The 15,950-nt window shown below is 35.5% G+C and overlaps 1 protein-coding gene across 1 annotated transcript in view; it reads right to left on the bottom strand.

Moving 5' to 3' along the window:
• The window catches only part of LOC139117740 (adhesion G protein-coupled receptor L2-like), a 53,402-nt gene extending 42,353 nt beyond the window's left edge, over positions 1-11,049 (bottom strand). Inside the window, exons 1-2 of the mRNA XM_070680989.1 lie at positions 10,779-11,049; positions 8,820-9,041 (exon numbers count right to left, since the gene is read on the bottom strand). Of these exons, the coding sequence (XP_070537090.1) occupies positions 8,820-9,041; positions 10,779-10,851 (295 nt within the window). The 5' untranslated portion in view covers positions 10,852-11,049. The remainder of the gene's footprint in view (positions 1-8,819; positions 9,042-10,778) is intronic.
• Positions 11,050-15,950: the final 4,901 nt, after the last annotated feature.

Genomic DNA, 15,950 nt, shown 5'->3' with positions numbered 1-15,950 from the left:
AAAAATTTACCGATAACGAATCAGCTGATAACGTACTCACGAACCGAGAATGTGATAAAAATTCACCGATAACCCAGTAATTTTTCCTTACCTATAACGTATCAACAAATTTACCGATAACGTATCAATGAATCGATAACGGATTAAATCAACCAATAACACAGAAAAGTCGACCAATACCGCATCAAAACAACAAATAACGTATCAATTAGCTGATAACGTATCTGATCAAGCGATTTATTGGGAGCGATAGATCGATCGATTTATAAATAGATATATTAGATAGATAGATAGATAGATAGATAGATAGATAGATAGATAGATAGATAGGTCGATCAATGTATTGATAGATAAATCGATCACTCACTCGATAGATAGATCGATCTATCGATGATTGATAGATGGTTTGTCGGTCGACCGATCAATCAATTGATCGATAGATAAATTGATGGGCAGATCGATCGATAAAAAGGAATGATCTATCAATTTAATAGAACGATAGATCAATTATTCAATAGATCGATGGATAGATTCGATAAATTGGTCAATAAATAGATGGATAGAAAGATCTATAGATCGCTTTGTTATCACTTGTCTCGTACTCAATTTCAACAGTTCTGCGGTTTGACTTTTACAGCAGAAATGCAGTTTTGTCAGCTTAATGTTATGTGTACAGTTCTGAATGGAATGTTAATGTCAGTTATTTTGTTTACAGTTCTGTTTTATACAGCACTGTGTTATGCACTATCGTCGCGTATTTCTTTTTCATTTTACTTCCTCATGAGAAGAAAAAAAGTTAGACGCGGCTGGTCTCAATTGACTTGCGGAGAATGAGAAACAAACGTTTTATTTTTCTTGGCCTAAGTGTTTTTTTTTATCAGCACTATGCTATTTACGACAAGTCAAAAATTTTGCGATGTCTTCGTAATCCTACTTCAAATAAGATGTGACTTGACTTGAATCACGACAGAAAGGATAAAAAGGAAGGAAAAAGCAATATGTTGACTGCTGACTTGACTTGCTTACAGGAGTAACTTATAAAATTAATGAATTTTGATTATAGGAATTCAGTTGAGCGATGAGCCCAGATTTACCTGTAATTCAGTCCCAGAATTAGACTAACATGAGTGTGTACCGGTGCTTTAGTGTCTGTTCTGTGCCGTTTTGTGTCTATGTTTATAACTAGTGTATTACGAATTTGACCTAGTGTTATCCGATTACGGATGGGTATGATTGAGATTATTTTGTTAAGGCTTATTGTCATTTTGATAAACTGACGTTGTAAGTAACGCAATTTTATAATCAGTCGTGTTGAAAACTTTTATCCACGTACTCACAACTTAGAAAGTGTGTCGATAACGACACTCACATCATGTGTGTCGTATCTTATATTCATCCTGCAGGAATACTTATTAATTACTTCGCATTTCCCAAATTGATGATTCGTGATGTCTGAGAAATATCACGAAAACAGTATACTCAAAGTATATGTAACTCTGAAGGTGTAACTGATTGATTTTGAAAGAAAGCGAAAGATACAACACTCATTTATATTCAGTTAGTTTCCATTTATTAATACTTTAAACGGTCTATTGATAATATTTTGTTGACTTGATGCATTATCAGTTAATTGGAATCTTTACTCTTTGACTTGGCTAGGTTATTGGTTAACTTCATACATTATTAGTTGATTTAATACGTAATCGGTTAATATGATACGTTATTGTTCACTTGGCTACATTACGGGTTGATTTGATACACTATCTCTCTATTTATCAATCCGTCGATCGATCGATCTATCCATCTATATATATATATATATATATATATAATATATTATATATATTCACCAATCGTTGTATTAGACGAGCAAGCGATCAATTCATTCAATCATTCAATCAATAGAAATATCGATCGATTGATTGATAGATCAGTGCTTCGATCGATCAATCGGTCGATCTATCTATTGATCAATGGATTGACCGTTCGATCGAGGATGGATCTATCCCTATGAATCTATTCCCATGAATCACTTGATCAAATACATTATCAGTTGATTTGATACATTATCGGTAAATTTGTTGATACGTTATCGGTTAGAGAAAAATTACTACGTTATCGGTTCGTTACTGCGTTATCGGTAATTTTTACGTTTGATACGTTGTCGGTTAGTTACTACGTTATAGGTTGTAACATGGCCGCAGTATGGAACAGTATTAATGATTATGGTTTCGTTTACTACAGCGTATATTTTTTAAACAAGATTATATATTCGTGCCTCCGATACTGCCAGCTCCTTTATAAAATATTGTAAAATGAAAACAACTGATGAAATCATCAAGATGTATATGTATTCCCCTTTGTTTGATAGAGGCATGGCTGGTTCGATGAGCACCCCACGCACAATATTACTTACAGTCCGTGGGCTGGAGGGGCCACCGTGCACCCCCCATAAACCTACTACATGGGTATTTTTTTGTTCTTTGCGATCTGCTGAGCTAGAAAAAAGATGTTAACATTGGATATTTTGGGATGCACTACCTGTCTGCACTGGTTTTTGATTTGTATGTACCGCAAAAAATGGCGAAAAATGGATAGGGGTAAGGGGTACTATATCCTCCCCTAAATTGAGTAAACTAGCATGAAATAGCACAAACCTTACATTTTTGGAAAGCTCAGATACTGCTCTTTCTGAGGAATACCAACTTTAGCAAAATTAATTTGTGTACATAGAATAGGACGACTTTAAAATGAATTTTTTTGACAATTTTGAAATTTTTTACCCGAAATACCATCTAACAATTGTGATCTACTTTTTATTAAGCAAAATTTCACAACTTTTTGTGTTTAAATTATATATTCGACTTTATTCCGACATATTAAACAAGAAAAAAGTGTTAACATCAGATATTTAACTCTACACTACTTCTCTGGCGTCAATTTTGAATTGCGTGTACCTGTATGGGTGTGCAAAAGCTAGGGGTAGGGGTACAACATTCTTTCCTTGATGAAGTAAACTGGCATGAAATGCCATATATCTTATAGTTTTACAAAGCTTAGATACTGGTCTTACTAAAATGCATAAGGTTTTAGTAAAAAAATATGACGTCATTGAATTGGATAACTTTAAATCGATTTTTTCTGGTAATTCAGCAATTTTAACCGGAAGAAAATACGATAACTATTGTTTCCTCCCAATGAAGCAAATCAAACAGATTTATGGATGTTATTTACTAATTGCAATGTGCTGAAGAAGAAAATAAATGTCAAAATTGGGTATTTACAATCCATTATTGTCCCTGCTCACTCAAATTGCAAGTTTTGCTACATTGGTATATCGTGAATGGGCATTTTATTGTTATGCAATGAACTAATGCACAGCCTTAAAAAGAAGACTTTAAAATGCACACACATAGTCATATTGCCATTTTCTCCTTAAGGTAAATTGATTGTTTATGACTGTCTATTTTTTATAATTTACTTTTTAAATATTTTCTATGAAATAATTTTGATAAGACGTATTTGGAAAATTGTGTATGCCTCCTTGTCTTACTTATACAGCAAGCATTACTAACAATCTATTATGCCGTGGGCTAGACGGGGCGTCTACGTGCACCTTCCCCCCCCCCAGCCGCACAGGATAACAAATCTGTATTTTTCATACGCCTTGGGATCCCCAGAATAAGAAATAGGATTTTAACAGACAAAATATAGGGACTCAATAGCTGTTACGGTCATGTTTTGAAGGGTACCGCAAAATCACAATTTTGTGACCCAAATGGATTTTTGTCAAACCTGTCTTCATGTACGTCATCTGCTGAGCTTACTGTTTAACATGACCTGACTTATGGGGTATCATTAGAATATCATTAGAAAGGTGATGTATTCTTCTTGAAAATGACATATTGCAATATGCAATATCTTCTATAGTTTTCATGAAATAGGGCCATAATTTACCCCATACCCCAAAGTTTATGTCGCAAATTACTGTCAAAACTAATCTAAATTCTACCAATTATTTACCTAGACATAATACAAGGGTAATGCTGTGTATTAACTTTGTGTTATTTGCTACAGGTACATGTAAGAAACCTGAAATAAACTTTTGACAGAAAAAATATTGGGATCCTGTAGCTGTAACAGTCATATTTTGAAGGGTTCCGAAAAATCACAGTATTACTGAATCACATTCATTTTTGTTAAACCTGTCTTCTTGTAAGTCTTCTGCTGAGCTTATTTTGAACATAAAGAGGCATATGCGATATCATTTGAAAGTTAATTTACTTTTCTTCAAAATGATATATTGCAATATGCAATATCTTCTATAGTTTTCATGAAATGAGACCAAAACTTACCCCATACCACAAAGTTTTATGTCGCAAGTTACAGTCAAAACTAATGTCAAATTCTACCAATTATTTTCCTAGACACTTTACAAAAGGCAATGCTTTGTGTAAAATATATTTTATTTGGTACAAGGACATGTCAAAAATATGAGTTAGACTTTTAACAGACAAAATATTGGGGTTGAATGACTGTTACTTGCATGTTTTGAAGGGTACCGTGAAGGCAGAGTATTACCGACTCGCATATGTTTTTGTTAAATGTGTCGTCTTGTAAGTCATCTGCTGAGCTTACTTTTTACCATAACCTAGCTTATGGGCTGCCATTAGAAAGACAATTTATTTGGCTTTAAAATGACATATTGCAATATACAATATCTTCTATAGTTTTCATGAAATGAGACAAAAACTTACCCCATACCCCAAAGTTTTATGTCGTAAATTACTGTCAAAACTAATCTTAAATTCTACCAATTATTTACCTAGACATTATACAAAAGGCAATGCTTTGTATCAAATTGTTTTATTTGATACAGGTACATGTTAGAAACTTGAAATAAACTTTTAACACAAAAATATCCGGATGCTGTAGCTGTAACAGTCATATTTTGAATGGTACTGCAAAATCACAGCATTGCCAACTCGCATACATTTTCGTTAAACCTGTCTTCTTTAAGTCGTCTACTGAGCTTATTTTTATTATAACGTGGCAAGTTGGGCATCATTAGAAAGTTAAATTTACTCTTTTTTAAAATGATATATTGCAATATGCAATATCTTTTACACTTTTCATGAAATAGCACCACAACTTACCCCACACCCCAAAGTTTTATGTTCCAAATTACAGTCAAAACTCATCTCAAGTTATGCCAACTATTTACCAGGACATAATACAAAGGGCAATAATTTGTATTAAATTTACTTTATTTGCTACAGGTTCATGTTAGAAACTTGAAACTAACTTTTAACAGAAAAAATATTGTGATGCTGTAGCTGTAACAGTCATATTTTGAATGGTACTGCAAAATGTGATTCAGTAATACTGTGATTTTGCGGAACCCTTCAAAATATGACTGTTACAGCTACAGGATCCCAATATTTTTTCTGTCAAAAGTTTATTTCAGGTGTCTAACATGTACCTGTAGCAGATAACACAAAGTTAATACACAGCATTACCCTTTGTATTATGTCTAGGTAAATAATTGGTAGAATTTAGATTAGTTTTGACTTTGGGGTATGGGGTAAATTATGGCACTATTTCATGAAAACTATAGAAGATATTGCATATTGCTATATGTCATTTTCAAGAAGAATACATCACCTTTTTAATGATACCCCATAAGCCAGGTCATGTTAAACAGTAAGCTCAGCAGATGACGTACATGAAGACAGGTTTGACAAAAATCCATTTGGGTCACAAAATGTGATTTTGCGGTACCCTTCAAAACATGACCGTAACAGCTATTGAGTCCCTATACTTTGTCTGTTAAAATCCCATTTCTTATTCTAGGGATCCTAAGGCCTCTGAAAAATACAGATTTGTTATCCTGTAGGGTGGGGAGGTGCACGTAGACGCCCCCTCTAGCCCACGGCCTAATAGATTGTTAGTAATGCTTGCTGTATAAGTAAGACAAGGAGGCATAGACAATTTTCCAAATACGTCTTATAAAAATTATTTAATAGAAAATCATTTAAAAAGTAAATTATAAAAATAGACAGTCATCAACAATCTATTTACTTTAAGGAGAAAATGGCAATATGACTATGTGTGTGCGTTTTAAAGTCTTCTTTTTAAGGCTGTGCATTAGTTCATTGCATAACAATAAAATGCCCATTCACGATATACCAATGTAGCAAAACTTGCAATTTGAGTGAGCAGGGACAATAATGGATTGTAAATACCCAATTTTGACATTTATTTTCTTCTTCAGCACATTGCAATTAGTAAATAACATCCATAAATCTGTTTGATTTGCTTTATTGGGAGGAAACAATAGTTATCGTATTTTCTTCCGGTTAAAATTGCTGAATACCAGAAAAAATCGATTTAAAGTTATCAAATTCTATGAAGTCATATTTTTTTACTAAAAATTTATGCATTTTAGAAAGACCAGTATCTAAGCTTTGTAAAACTATAAGATATATGGCATTTCATGCCAGTTTACTTCATCAAGGAAAGAATGTTGTACCCCTACCCCTAGCTTTTGCACACCCCATACAGATACACGCAATTCAAAATTGAAGCCAGAGAAGTAGTGTAGAGTTAAATATCTGATGTTAACACTTTTTTCTTGTTTAATATGTCGGAATATATAATTTAAACACAAAAAGTTGTGAAAATTTTGCTTAATAAAAAGTAGATCACAATTGTTAGATGGTATTTCGGGTAAAAATTTCAAAATTGTCGAAAAAATTCATTTTAAAGTCGTCCTATTCTATGTACACAAATTAATTTTGCTAAAGTTGGTATCCCTCAGAAAGAGCAGTATCTGAGCTTTCCAAAAATGTAAGGTTTGTGCTATTTCATGCTAGTTTACTCAATTTAGGGGAGGATATAGTACCCCTTACCCCTACCCATTTTTCGCCATTTTTTGCGGTACATACAAATCAAAAACAAGTGCAGACAGGTAGTGCATCCCAAAATATTCAATGTTATCATCTTTTTTCTAGCTCAGCAGATCCCAAAAAACAAAAAATAATACCAATGTAGTACGTTTAGGGGGGGGGGGGGGTTGCACGGTGGGCCCCTCCAGCCACGGACTATTAATGATGTATACTATTACTGATCAGCACGGCAAAAATGCATTTCTTGGTGTCAAATAAATAGAGTTATTAAATCCCTTGACTCTGATATCTTCCATGCTGACAGCAAAGAATATCCAATTTTCCGGGTAATTTGCAACAAAATCGAGAAGAGTGATTGCCATGTACATTCTGATCCGCATCATGTATGAAAGTGATTAATTTTCAAGTGGTCAGGAGATCCGCCTTCGTCGCATGTAGTACGGTCCCACCTATCCCAGAGTGCAAGTCCTGGAATAATAAATACATTGTCCGTGTGTACGCACGTACAGTCTACAATTTAGTGGACCTTCTAACATGGTCTACTAAAATCTCACAATGTAAATCAAGCCAACAAACTTATTCTTCATAAAAATTCAAACACGAGAAGTTTTGCGGGATTTGTGCACCCGGCTTAGTATAAGTGAGGGAAACATTAATGTAATACTCCACAAACTTTGATAAAATCTCAAACACCAGAAGTCTTAATTTGTGCACCCGGCTTAAGACAAATGAGGATCACATTAAAGTAACATTCCACAAAGTTTGAGAATGGAAACCAGAAATACTGAAATGGATTAACGCAAATAATTTCTATAGTTTGTTTAACCTGAGCGTAGGGGCTTTTGGGCTCATAACCCAGGTGGAACTTCGATATGCGTGACATCTTTAAAACCTTGAGCTACACGATATATCCGATCTCGCAATACATGTGTTTAGCGCTGTACCTGTCCCTGTTAAATCCCGCGAGACTTGCGAGCTATGTACAAGCACTAGCACGGTGTGCATCCTGCCCCCTCATGACGATTGCTTTGATATCTGCATGTACACATGTAGAAACAATATATACGCCGTCATAAATGTTATATGTTGGTACAGGAGAGTTAAAATGGCACACTCAGTGTATCTAGCATTGTTTTCCGAATCAAAGCAAAATGATTTTGTATCGAAAGCGGCACAAATATTGCTCACAAAATTTGCAAGTCTAAGCTACTCATATCTTTTGGAGCAATTCTACTTAGGTCTCGAGATCCAATTCCTTTGTTCATGTTAATTGGAATAAAAATAAAGACGAAGAGATTACTACACTTTATATTACCATGCCCTGCCCGTCGCATTTTGATTGGTCGAGCTGAACCGCGTGACTGACCACAAATACACAGTAATGGTTCGTTTACATGCCCGTGAATATGAATAATAAGATTAACAACTCAAAGTATCGTAACTTTACAGCTCAAACGTAAATCATAATCGATCAAAAAATAAAATGGAACACTTGTAGCTCAAGTTGAGATACTTTTTTTTAAAAAACATTTCCGGATTTGCCAATTTTTTACAGCGCGCGTGACAGTGCGTCGCATATTGCTCAGTTTCTGGGGCCCAGTTGTCGTTCGCTCCGGAAATTTTCGGAAATTTTGACGGTTTTCTTGGGTTCGCTAATAATATAATGGAAATAACAGACTCCGCTCGGACCTGAGTAACGTTTGATCACGGGCTCGGCAAGCCTCACTCGTTACTTTTTGGCTTTCCTCTCGCCCTTACCCACAAATAAACGTTAATGGTCGGCGCGTCGCCCGTTATTTCTATAGTAAGACAAGAATTCACATGAAATTATCATATGTCGTAGTACGTGGCAAAGAATATGTCGTTTGACAACAATGATTGCCAGCTGAATAATAACATGAGTAAACCTACCTTTGTAGTTTCTGTTCGTGACGACAACCGTATGAATCGTGTATTCTACAGCTAGGTCAACTTTCCACCAGGGTTCTGACTCTTGCTTAGTATGTGTACAACTTCCATGTTGGAAATTACTATCTCTGTTTCCGTCAACTGCTCTCGAGGCAATCGCATTCAACTTTACACTGCTCTGGGTTGCACTCTTTAGAAAGGCGAAGTTCCAACATGACGAATTTCCTGTGTGTAAAATAGTCATGGTTCATCACTAAGTGACGCGTCTTTCGTGTTTGAGATAATCGTTATTTCGATAATTAGGTATGGAGGGACTCACGGATCCCGCCGGTCGCCTAAAATCAACGATTGAAATTACATCACAAGGCAAGGGTGGCAATATGCGACAACAAAATTAATTGTAGCAACAGTGTAGATTACAGTCTACACACATTCCTAAGTCTTCCTGTCTGTGAGATTTACGAAAATCAACTTAAGTCATGGTTTCCGACTTGAAATTTATATCTGCAAAATGAGACGGAGTTAAATGAATTAAGTGTGACATGGCTAGTTTTCATCACTTAAGCGACAGTCCGTTTAATTATGTTGAATGTCAATATTAATCAGTGCCTAGGATACAAGGAAACATTTAATTATCAAACCCAATGTGACAGACGATGACTTATGTGTTGATATGTAGCGGTATTTTGAATGTTTTCCAACATTTTCATGATCATCAGGAAAAACAAAAGATGTTAAAATATAAGTTAATTTGGATTTAAATATTGACAAAAATATAATGGACAACATTGTTTTATGTTTGGATAAAGTCGGAGGGAGAAACCTTCTATGCATGTTTGCGTTGCGATCGCAATATATTCACAAATATACTTGCAATTATTATACACCTGCTACTGCTAACGTAGCCGAGGACGTTCGAATCGTAAAAACATATAGCATGGTGTATTTGTTAATGTGAATAGCAAGGGCGACGGGTCACATAACCATGCTAATCACCAATTCATTAACAATATGACAATATAAACAATTATATGCGCATTATTAATTGTAGTTTCTTTTACAAAACAGCAAACACACAATCCAAGTTGCATGACGCAGGCAATGATAAAAATATTGTCACTTCGTTATAATTGAATATTAGTAGGCAGCAGACAAGAATCATATGTAAAAAGAAGTGTTCGTATCCACGTTTTTTAAATATATCGCAGAGAAATGAACCATGTCATTTGAGTCCATGCCAATCATACATGCAAGACGCTGTCGTGCTGAGTAGAGGTACTTCCTATCCGTGTGAGCGCGAAAAATCTAAAAATTATATTTTCATCAAACGGGCAACACTAAATAAATTAAAAAAAGAAAATTACATGTTTTTACATGATCAGAGTTTGAACTCGAATGGTATATTTTCAAGTATTTCTGTTTGAAGGTCAGTGCAAAACTAAGTCATATATAAAGATAAATTATTCATGTTTATAGTATAATTTAATATAGCTATCGTGTTTCCATGGTATTAAGATAAAAACAGACGAATTTCACACTGTATACCTAAATGGCTTCCGTTCCAGATAACAGCATTGGACTACATTACTTTAACTCTTGTACTCAACGATCCCGATAACTTAAACTGCATTTCATGTCCGGACGACGAGACAAATATTGGTGAAAATTAATTGTTAAACAAGGAAACGGCCTCAAATTAAAAAATAATGCCAGTTAATATTGATAGAAATTTGGACTGTATTTCCTGATCGTACATTCCGAGAATAATTACGTTAGTACTGCTATTGGCGATTTCGATAACACGTGAGATGGTAGCCCTACTTTTTGCTGTTGCCACAACAAAATTGAAGACGTGTCGTACACATGACGCTTATGCTTAGAGCTCTTACAATCCGAATCACAGACTTTTCATAAATGGGATTTTAGTGAAACTCAGAAAAGATAGTTGGTTTTTTAACTGACCTGAGACGTTGCAGAGTATAGTGCTGGAAATCACACCAACGAAGAGAAAACGCAACAGCCGAAACACAACCATTCCGTGGCGGTCTCTCACTAGGAAAAGACAGTGTCTCTTTCACTTTGTGTGAAAAGAACATCCGCATCGCAATATTCACTGTCCAATAATTTGTTGATGCTTCCGACATAATTGCACTTCATGTATGTATAAACTTAATTAATTAAGTAAAGTGAGTCCTGCTTGGCTTAACAAGGGACAACTGTTTCGAGCTTCATTGAAAGTCACCTTAACAGCCACTCATATAAATAAGTGATGCCTGCAAAAGGCCAAACGTATAAAAGACAACATTGGTTGCATGCATCTTCGATACAAAACCCTTTTAAGCTTTTTAAATCTTTGATAGAACAGACATTTCAAAACTAAACGAAATATAGTTATTGCATTAATATTCGCATTTACGGGGCACATTATTACATGTCGTATGGAACTCTAGTGGGTGAAATAAAGATAATTGTTCTCGGCAAATTACAACGAATGAACAAATTGAAAAGTGTTAATTTGATTCCAATCCAGGTAACACAAAAATTATCAGATCAATAGGGCTAACCCCGGGTGAGCTAAATAATGGAATGTTTAAGGTAAATTATCCAAGATTTCCTTAGTAGAACATTTAATTAAATATCAATAATTAAGACGGGAAAAGATAAGTTGGACTCTTAACTTGACAACATTGTTTATTGTACTATGACGTTTTTCAAGGTTTTGCAAAAAACACAAGCGCTTGGTTGCTTAGAGAAGTGAATAAATAGCCATAAACAAACAAACAAACAAAGACGTCTTTTAGATCAATGACTCACAAATGCACATCATACGATCCTCTTCACTAATACTAGTACAAACATAGTGTCACGTGAAGTAAATTTATGAGCGATGCACTTTCTTCAGAAGGTTTCATATTCTACCATTGCATTGAGCGACACATTTTGGATGATATAATGCGTTTTCTTGTCGTTTGGCGTTGTTTCTACACGATAAAGACATTTTCTCTTAAATCATAGATTATTCCTGGAGCTGTTTTTTTTTAGTATTGCTTTCGCTCGTTATTTCAGCTCATATATTTATTAATTGGCATCAGATTATATCACATTTGATGAAAGGATACCAATAACAACCCCTAAAAAAAGATAAAAAACAAAACAACAACAAAAAATCAAAAACTTACCCCAATACTTCCTTGCCTGCTGAACAGGCACGCCAGAACATGTCGAATTAAGCATGTTCGTTTATTGTGAATTATAAGGTTCATTTTTAATGATTTTTAAAACACCAAACAAACAGCTATCGGCCTTGTGAATTTTGATTCCAACAAGAGATTAGCCCAGCAGTCACACAAACATTCCCTTCCCTAAGCAACCTAGCGCTCGTGTTTTTTTTTGCACAAGCTTGAAAAAACACTATAGTTCAGTGAGCAACATGGTCATGGTTGTGAGCCACATTCATCTTTTCCGTCTAAAATATTGATTTCTAATTAATATTTTTAGTAGACAATCTTGGATACTTCACCTGAAATGTTTCATTATTTACCTCACCCGAGGTTAGCCCTATTGACGTCAAGGTCAGAACAATTTTGATAAACGATCTGATCAGATAAACAATCTTGTTACCTGGAATGAAATCAAATTGACACTTTCAGTTTTTATATCGTTGTAAATTGCCGTAGAACAATTACCTTTATATCATCTACAATAGTTCCATTCGACATGTAATGATGTGCCCCGCACATGCGAATATTAATGCAATAATTACATTTCGTTCACTTTTGAAATGTCCGTTCAATCAAACATTTTAAAAGCTCAAAAGGGTTTTGTAACAAAGGTGCATGCAACCAACGTTGTCTTTAATAAGTTTGGCCTTTTGCACGCATCACTTATTCATATGTGTGGCTGTTAAGGTGACCTTGAAGACAGCTCGAAAGAGTTCTCCCTTGTTAAGCCAAGCAGGGTTCACTTTACCTAATTACTTAAGTTTATATATACATAAAATGCAATTATGTCGCAAGCATAAAAAAATTATTGGACCGTGTATGTTGCGATGCGGGTGTTTTTTTCACACGAAGTGAAAGAGAAACTGCCGATTCCTAGTGAGAGACCCGCCACGGAATGCTTGTGTTTTGACTGTTGCGTTTTCTCTGCGTTGGAGTGAGTTCCAGCACTATACTTTGCGACGTCTCAGGTCAGTCAAGCCATAGAGAAACATAGATAGAGTGGCAACGAGTATCGTTTAAGGCGTTGAAGCGGTTACGTAACCCATCCATGTTCGCCTCGCCTCAGGTTGCTCTCGCCTGTCTTTTCCGAAGAGTGCCGACCATGAATCCTTCGGTAATCTTCGGATTTTCGCCAATTGTTAAGCGAAAGTATGTTCGGCAAAGTTTGTGTTGTTGTTGTCGTGTGGTGCAGAGCAGAATTGACGTGCTGGCGAAAACGGGAGTGTTTTGAGCTTCAGGAAAATGAGTTTTACCGTTTTAAAAATTCCTCTCATATTTTTATGAATATATAATGAGTGTGTTTGAACCAAATTTGAAAGTCTTTTATCGATACTGTCTGGTTTTACTCAATGGTTTACGGTCAGTCATACCCTCTTTTACACGTGCGTCAAGGAAGGGCATGTTTATGAAACTGCTGGCGTGTAATGTTTTGATTGGCGTGAAGCAGTGTTTCTGGCCTGAGAGCTCACAAAGTAACTATGGTTGCTACGCGACGGGCAGTACGATGCCGTCTCGTCGTATTTTTCGCATAATCTCGTGTAATTATCAACCACAAACAAAGCCTTCAAAAAGTTTAACACCTTTGGAGCTCATTTTAATATGAAAAGCCAATAGTCTACCGAGACGACCATGGAACAAAAGGCATGCAAGCGTTACGACTCTGTCTATGTTACTCTGTGGTCAAGCTAAACCAATAACAATAACATATTCCATATATGTATTTAGAATATGTTATTGTAAAAAAAAAATGTTGACAGGTCAAGCTAAACCAATGACAATAACATATTCCATATATGTATTTAGAATATGTTATTGTAAAAAAAGATGTTGACTCGCTTGAAAATAATTGAAAGAGTGAATGTACACAGCGTTGAACACGTTAAAATGATAATAATATGCAAATTTATATTGACATGTCAGTTACGCTCGTGTTCTGATTAGACGAGAGCTGAAGCCGGCCTTGGTAATATACCTCCAAACCTCCCAAAGTACTGAACTGCTCTACCAGTAGTAAACTTGGACCTCGCCACGCAAAGAAGAGTTAGGCGGACAAAGAGAACGGTATAGTTGATAGAAAGATCAATTGAATAGGCGGCGGAACTTGTCGAATGATTAAATACATCAAGATAATTGCAACAGTAATGTAAACGTTTAAAATGTCACTGTTTGAACGGGCTTATCAGAGCATTAAGCTTGCGCTTCACCAAGTCAGCGTTATCCTGTCTAGTCATTGCGTCGCTTCCGCTGGCATACTATCCGTGTGAGCATGCTTCGTATCCTTGTCGTCAACTGTGATCAGTTCCCAAGGTTGAATGTCTATTCGAAGACGATTGCTCAATATTTGCTTCTACTTTCTCTTAGTTTAGGCGATAAACCTACGGAGAAAACAGCTTTTAACGAAATAAACACAAACATAGATATGCTATAGCAATACACCTCTTAATTCGCAGGCGGCTATACACTCAATGTGCAGTCATTGCGCTCTTTATAGCAGTCGCCTAGCCGCTCGTTGAACATGTCGCCCGTTAAACTGAACGATCGAGTATACCAGGCTGCACGGGGAAGAAGGGGGTTAATTGCGTAACTTTACTATAGTCTAATATGGTCTCAGTTTTTTGTGCTCGTACAATTTCCAAGGTCTAGCAAAAATAAACTATTCTTCTTGAAACGTCATGTTAACGTTGTTCATGGAAGAGCCGATCAAAATCAACGCCGGGTAATGGGCTCTTTCGTAAGGAATTTCTTGTAAGGTGACGCAGTGTAAATAATTAAATATCCATTTCAAAAATTAATGACACGTACGATTTTGTATATTTCATTTTCACGTGTAAAAAAGAATCGTGGTGTACTATGATTGAAACACTTCACAATGTTTGCAAAAATTATTTGAACATCATTTTTAAAGAGTTCACAATGATCCAAGCATATAATTATGTTTTTAAAATTCTTCAAAAACAGTTGGTTGCAAAACATTTACTGTGACCTTGATAAGTTTTCACAAATTTCCTTTCGTGTGGTAGTAATTATAAGTTTCTTGTTGTGCACCTTAATGCATGTTCAGGTATCCAGTATACATCATGTCAACACACCCGCTGTGTAGACACGCAGCTTTGTTATTGTTGACCACAGAATTTACACAAGATCAGATAGCTCATACTCGAAACAGAAATGACAATTAAAAAAAAATACGGGTTCCTCACGTTTAATATCTGTCAATGCATTGTTCTATGTTGACATAGGACAGTAAGTACATAGGATTTAGTTAAAATGGTGCCAGTCATTTCACACTTAATTTTTTGATGGAACAAGCCTAAAACCAAAGAGTTGTTTCTGGAACTTCATAAATATGATGATAAGCCGAACGCCTGTTACAATGCCTGTAATTGCTTGAAAAGAAAACACAAACTTTAAGGCAAGAATCTTTCACGAATCTAGGACCATTTTATTAAAGTCCCACTACTTAGGTGTACCTTTTGAAATTTGTTAACCTCAGAATATCTTCCTATTCTCTCCTGGATTTCTCTGAATTCTACCCTCTTACGGGATGTGGACTTTTAATGGATAAGGAAACCATTTCTTTGTGAAACATTTGGTAAGAAAAATCACATTTTAACAGTCATTTTAATATCCCGCCATGTTCATAAATTGGACATATTACAGAAGAAACTGAAGTTACAATGACACAGTTGAAATCATTCACCCCTTATACGCATTTTATTTGCCTACTCTGTAAGTGTATGTGAAGATTTCAGAGCAGATATGCACAGTATCCACGATTTTTGCTTTTTTGCATGGGGCTACGATTTAATGTTCGGGCAAACATTTACTTGCAGTGTAATCTTTACCTTGTTCAAAATTTCACATACAGTCTCAGCTAGCAGTTAATAATAAGTTTATGCACACACCTTAATTA

This window comes from Ptychodera flava, chromosome 2 (assembly GCF_041260155.1).
Source record: "Ptychodera flava strain L36383 chromosome 2, AS_Pfla_20210202, whole genome shotgun sequence".
NCBI lineage: Eukaryota > Metazoa > Hemichordata > Enteropneusta > Ptychoderidae > Ptychodera > Ptychodera flava.
Note: the sequence above shows the minus strand (reverse complement) of the source record. Positions and strands in the feature narration are given on the sequence as shown.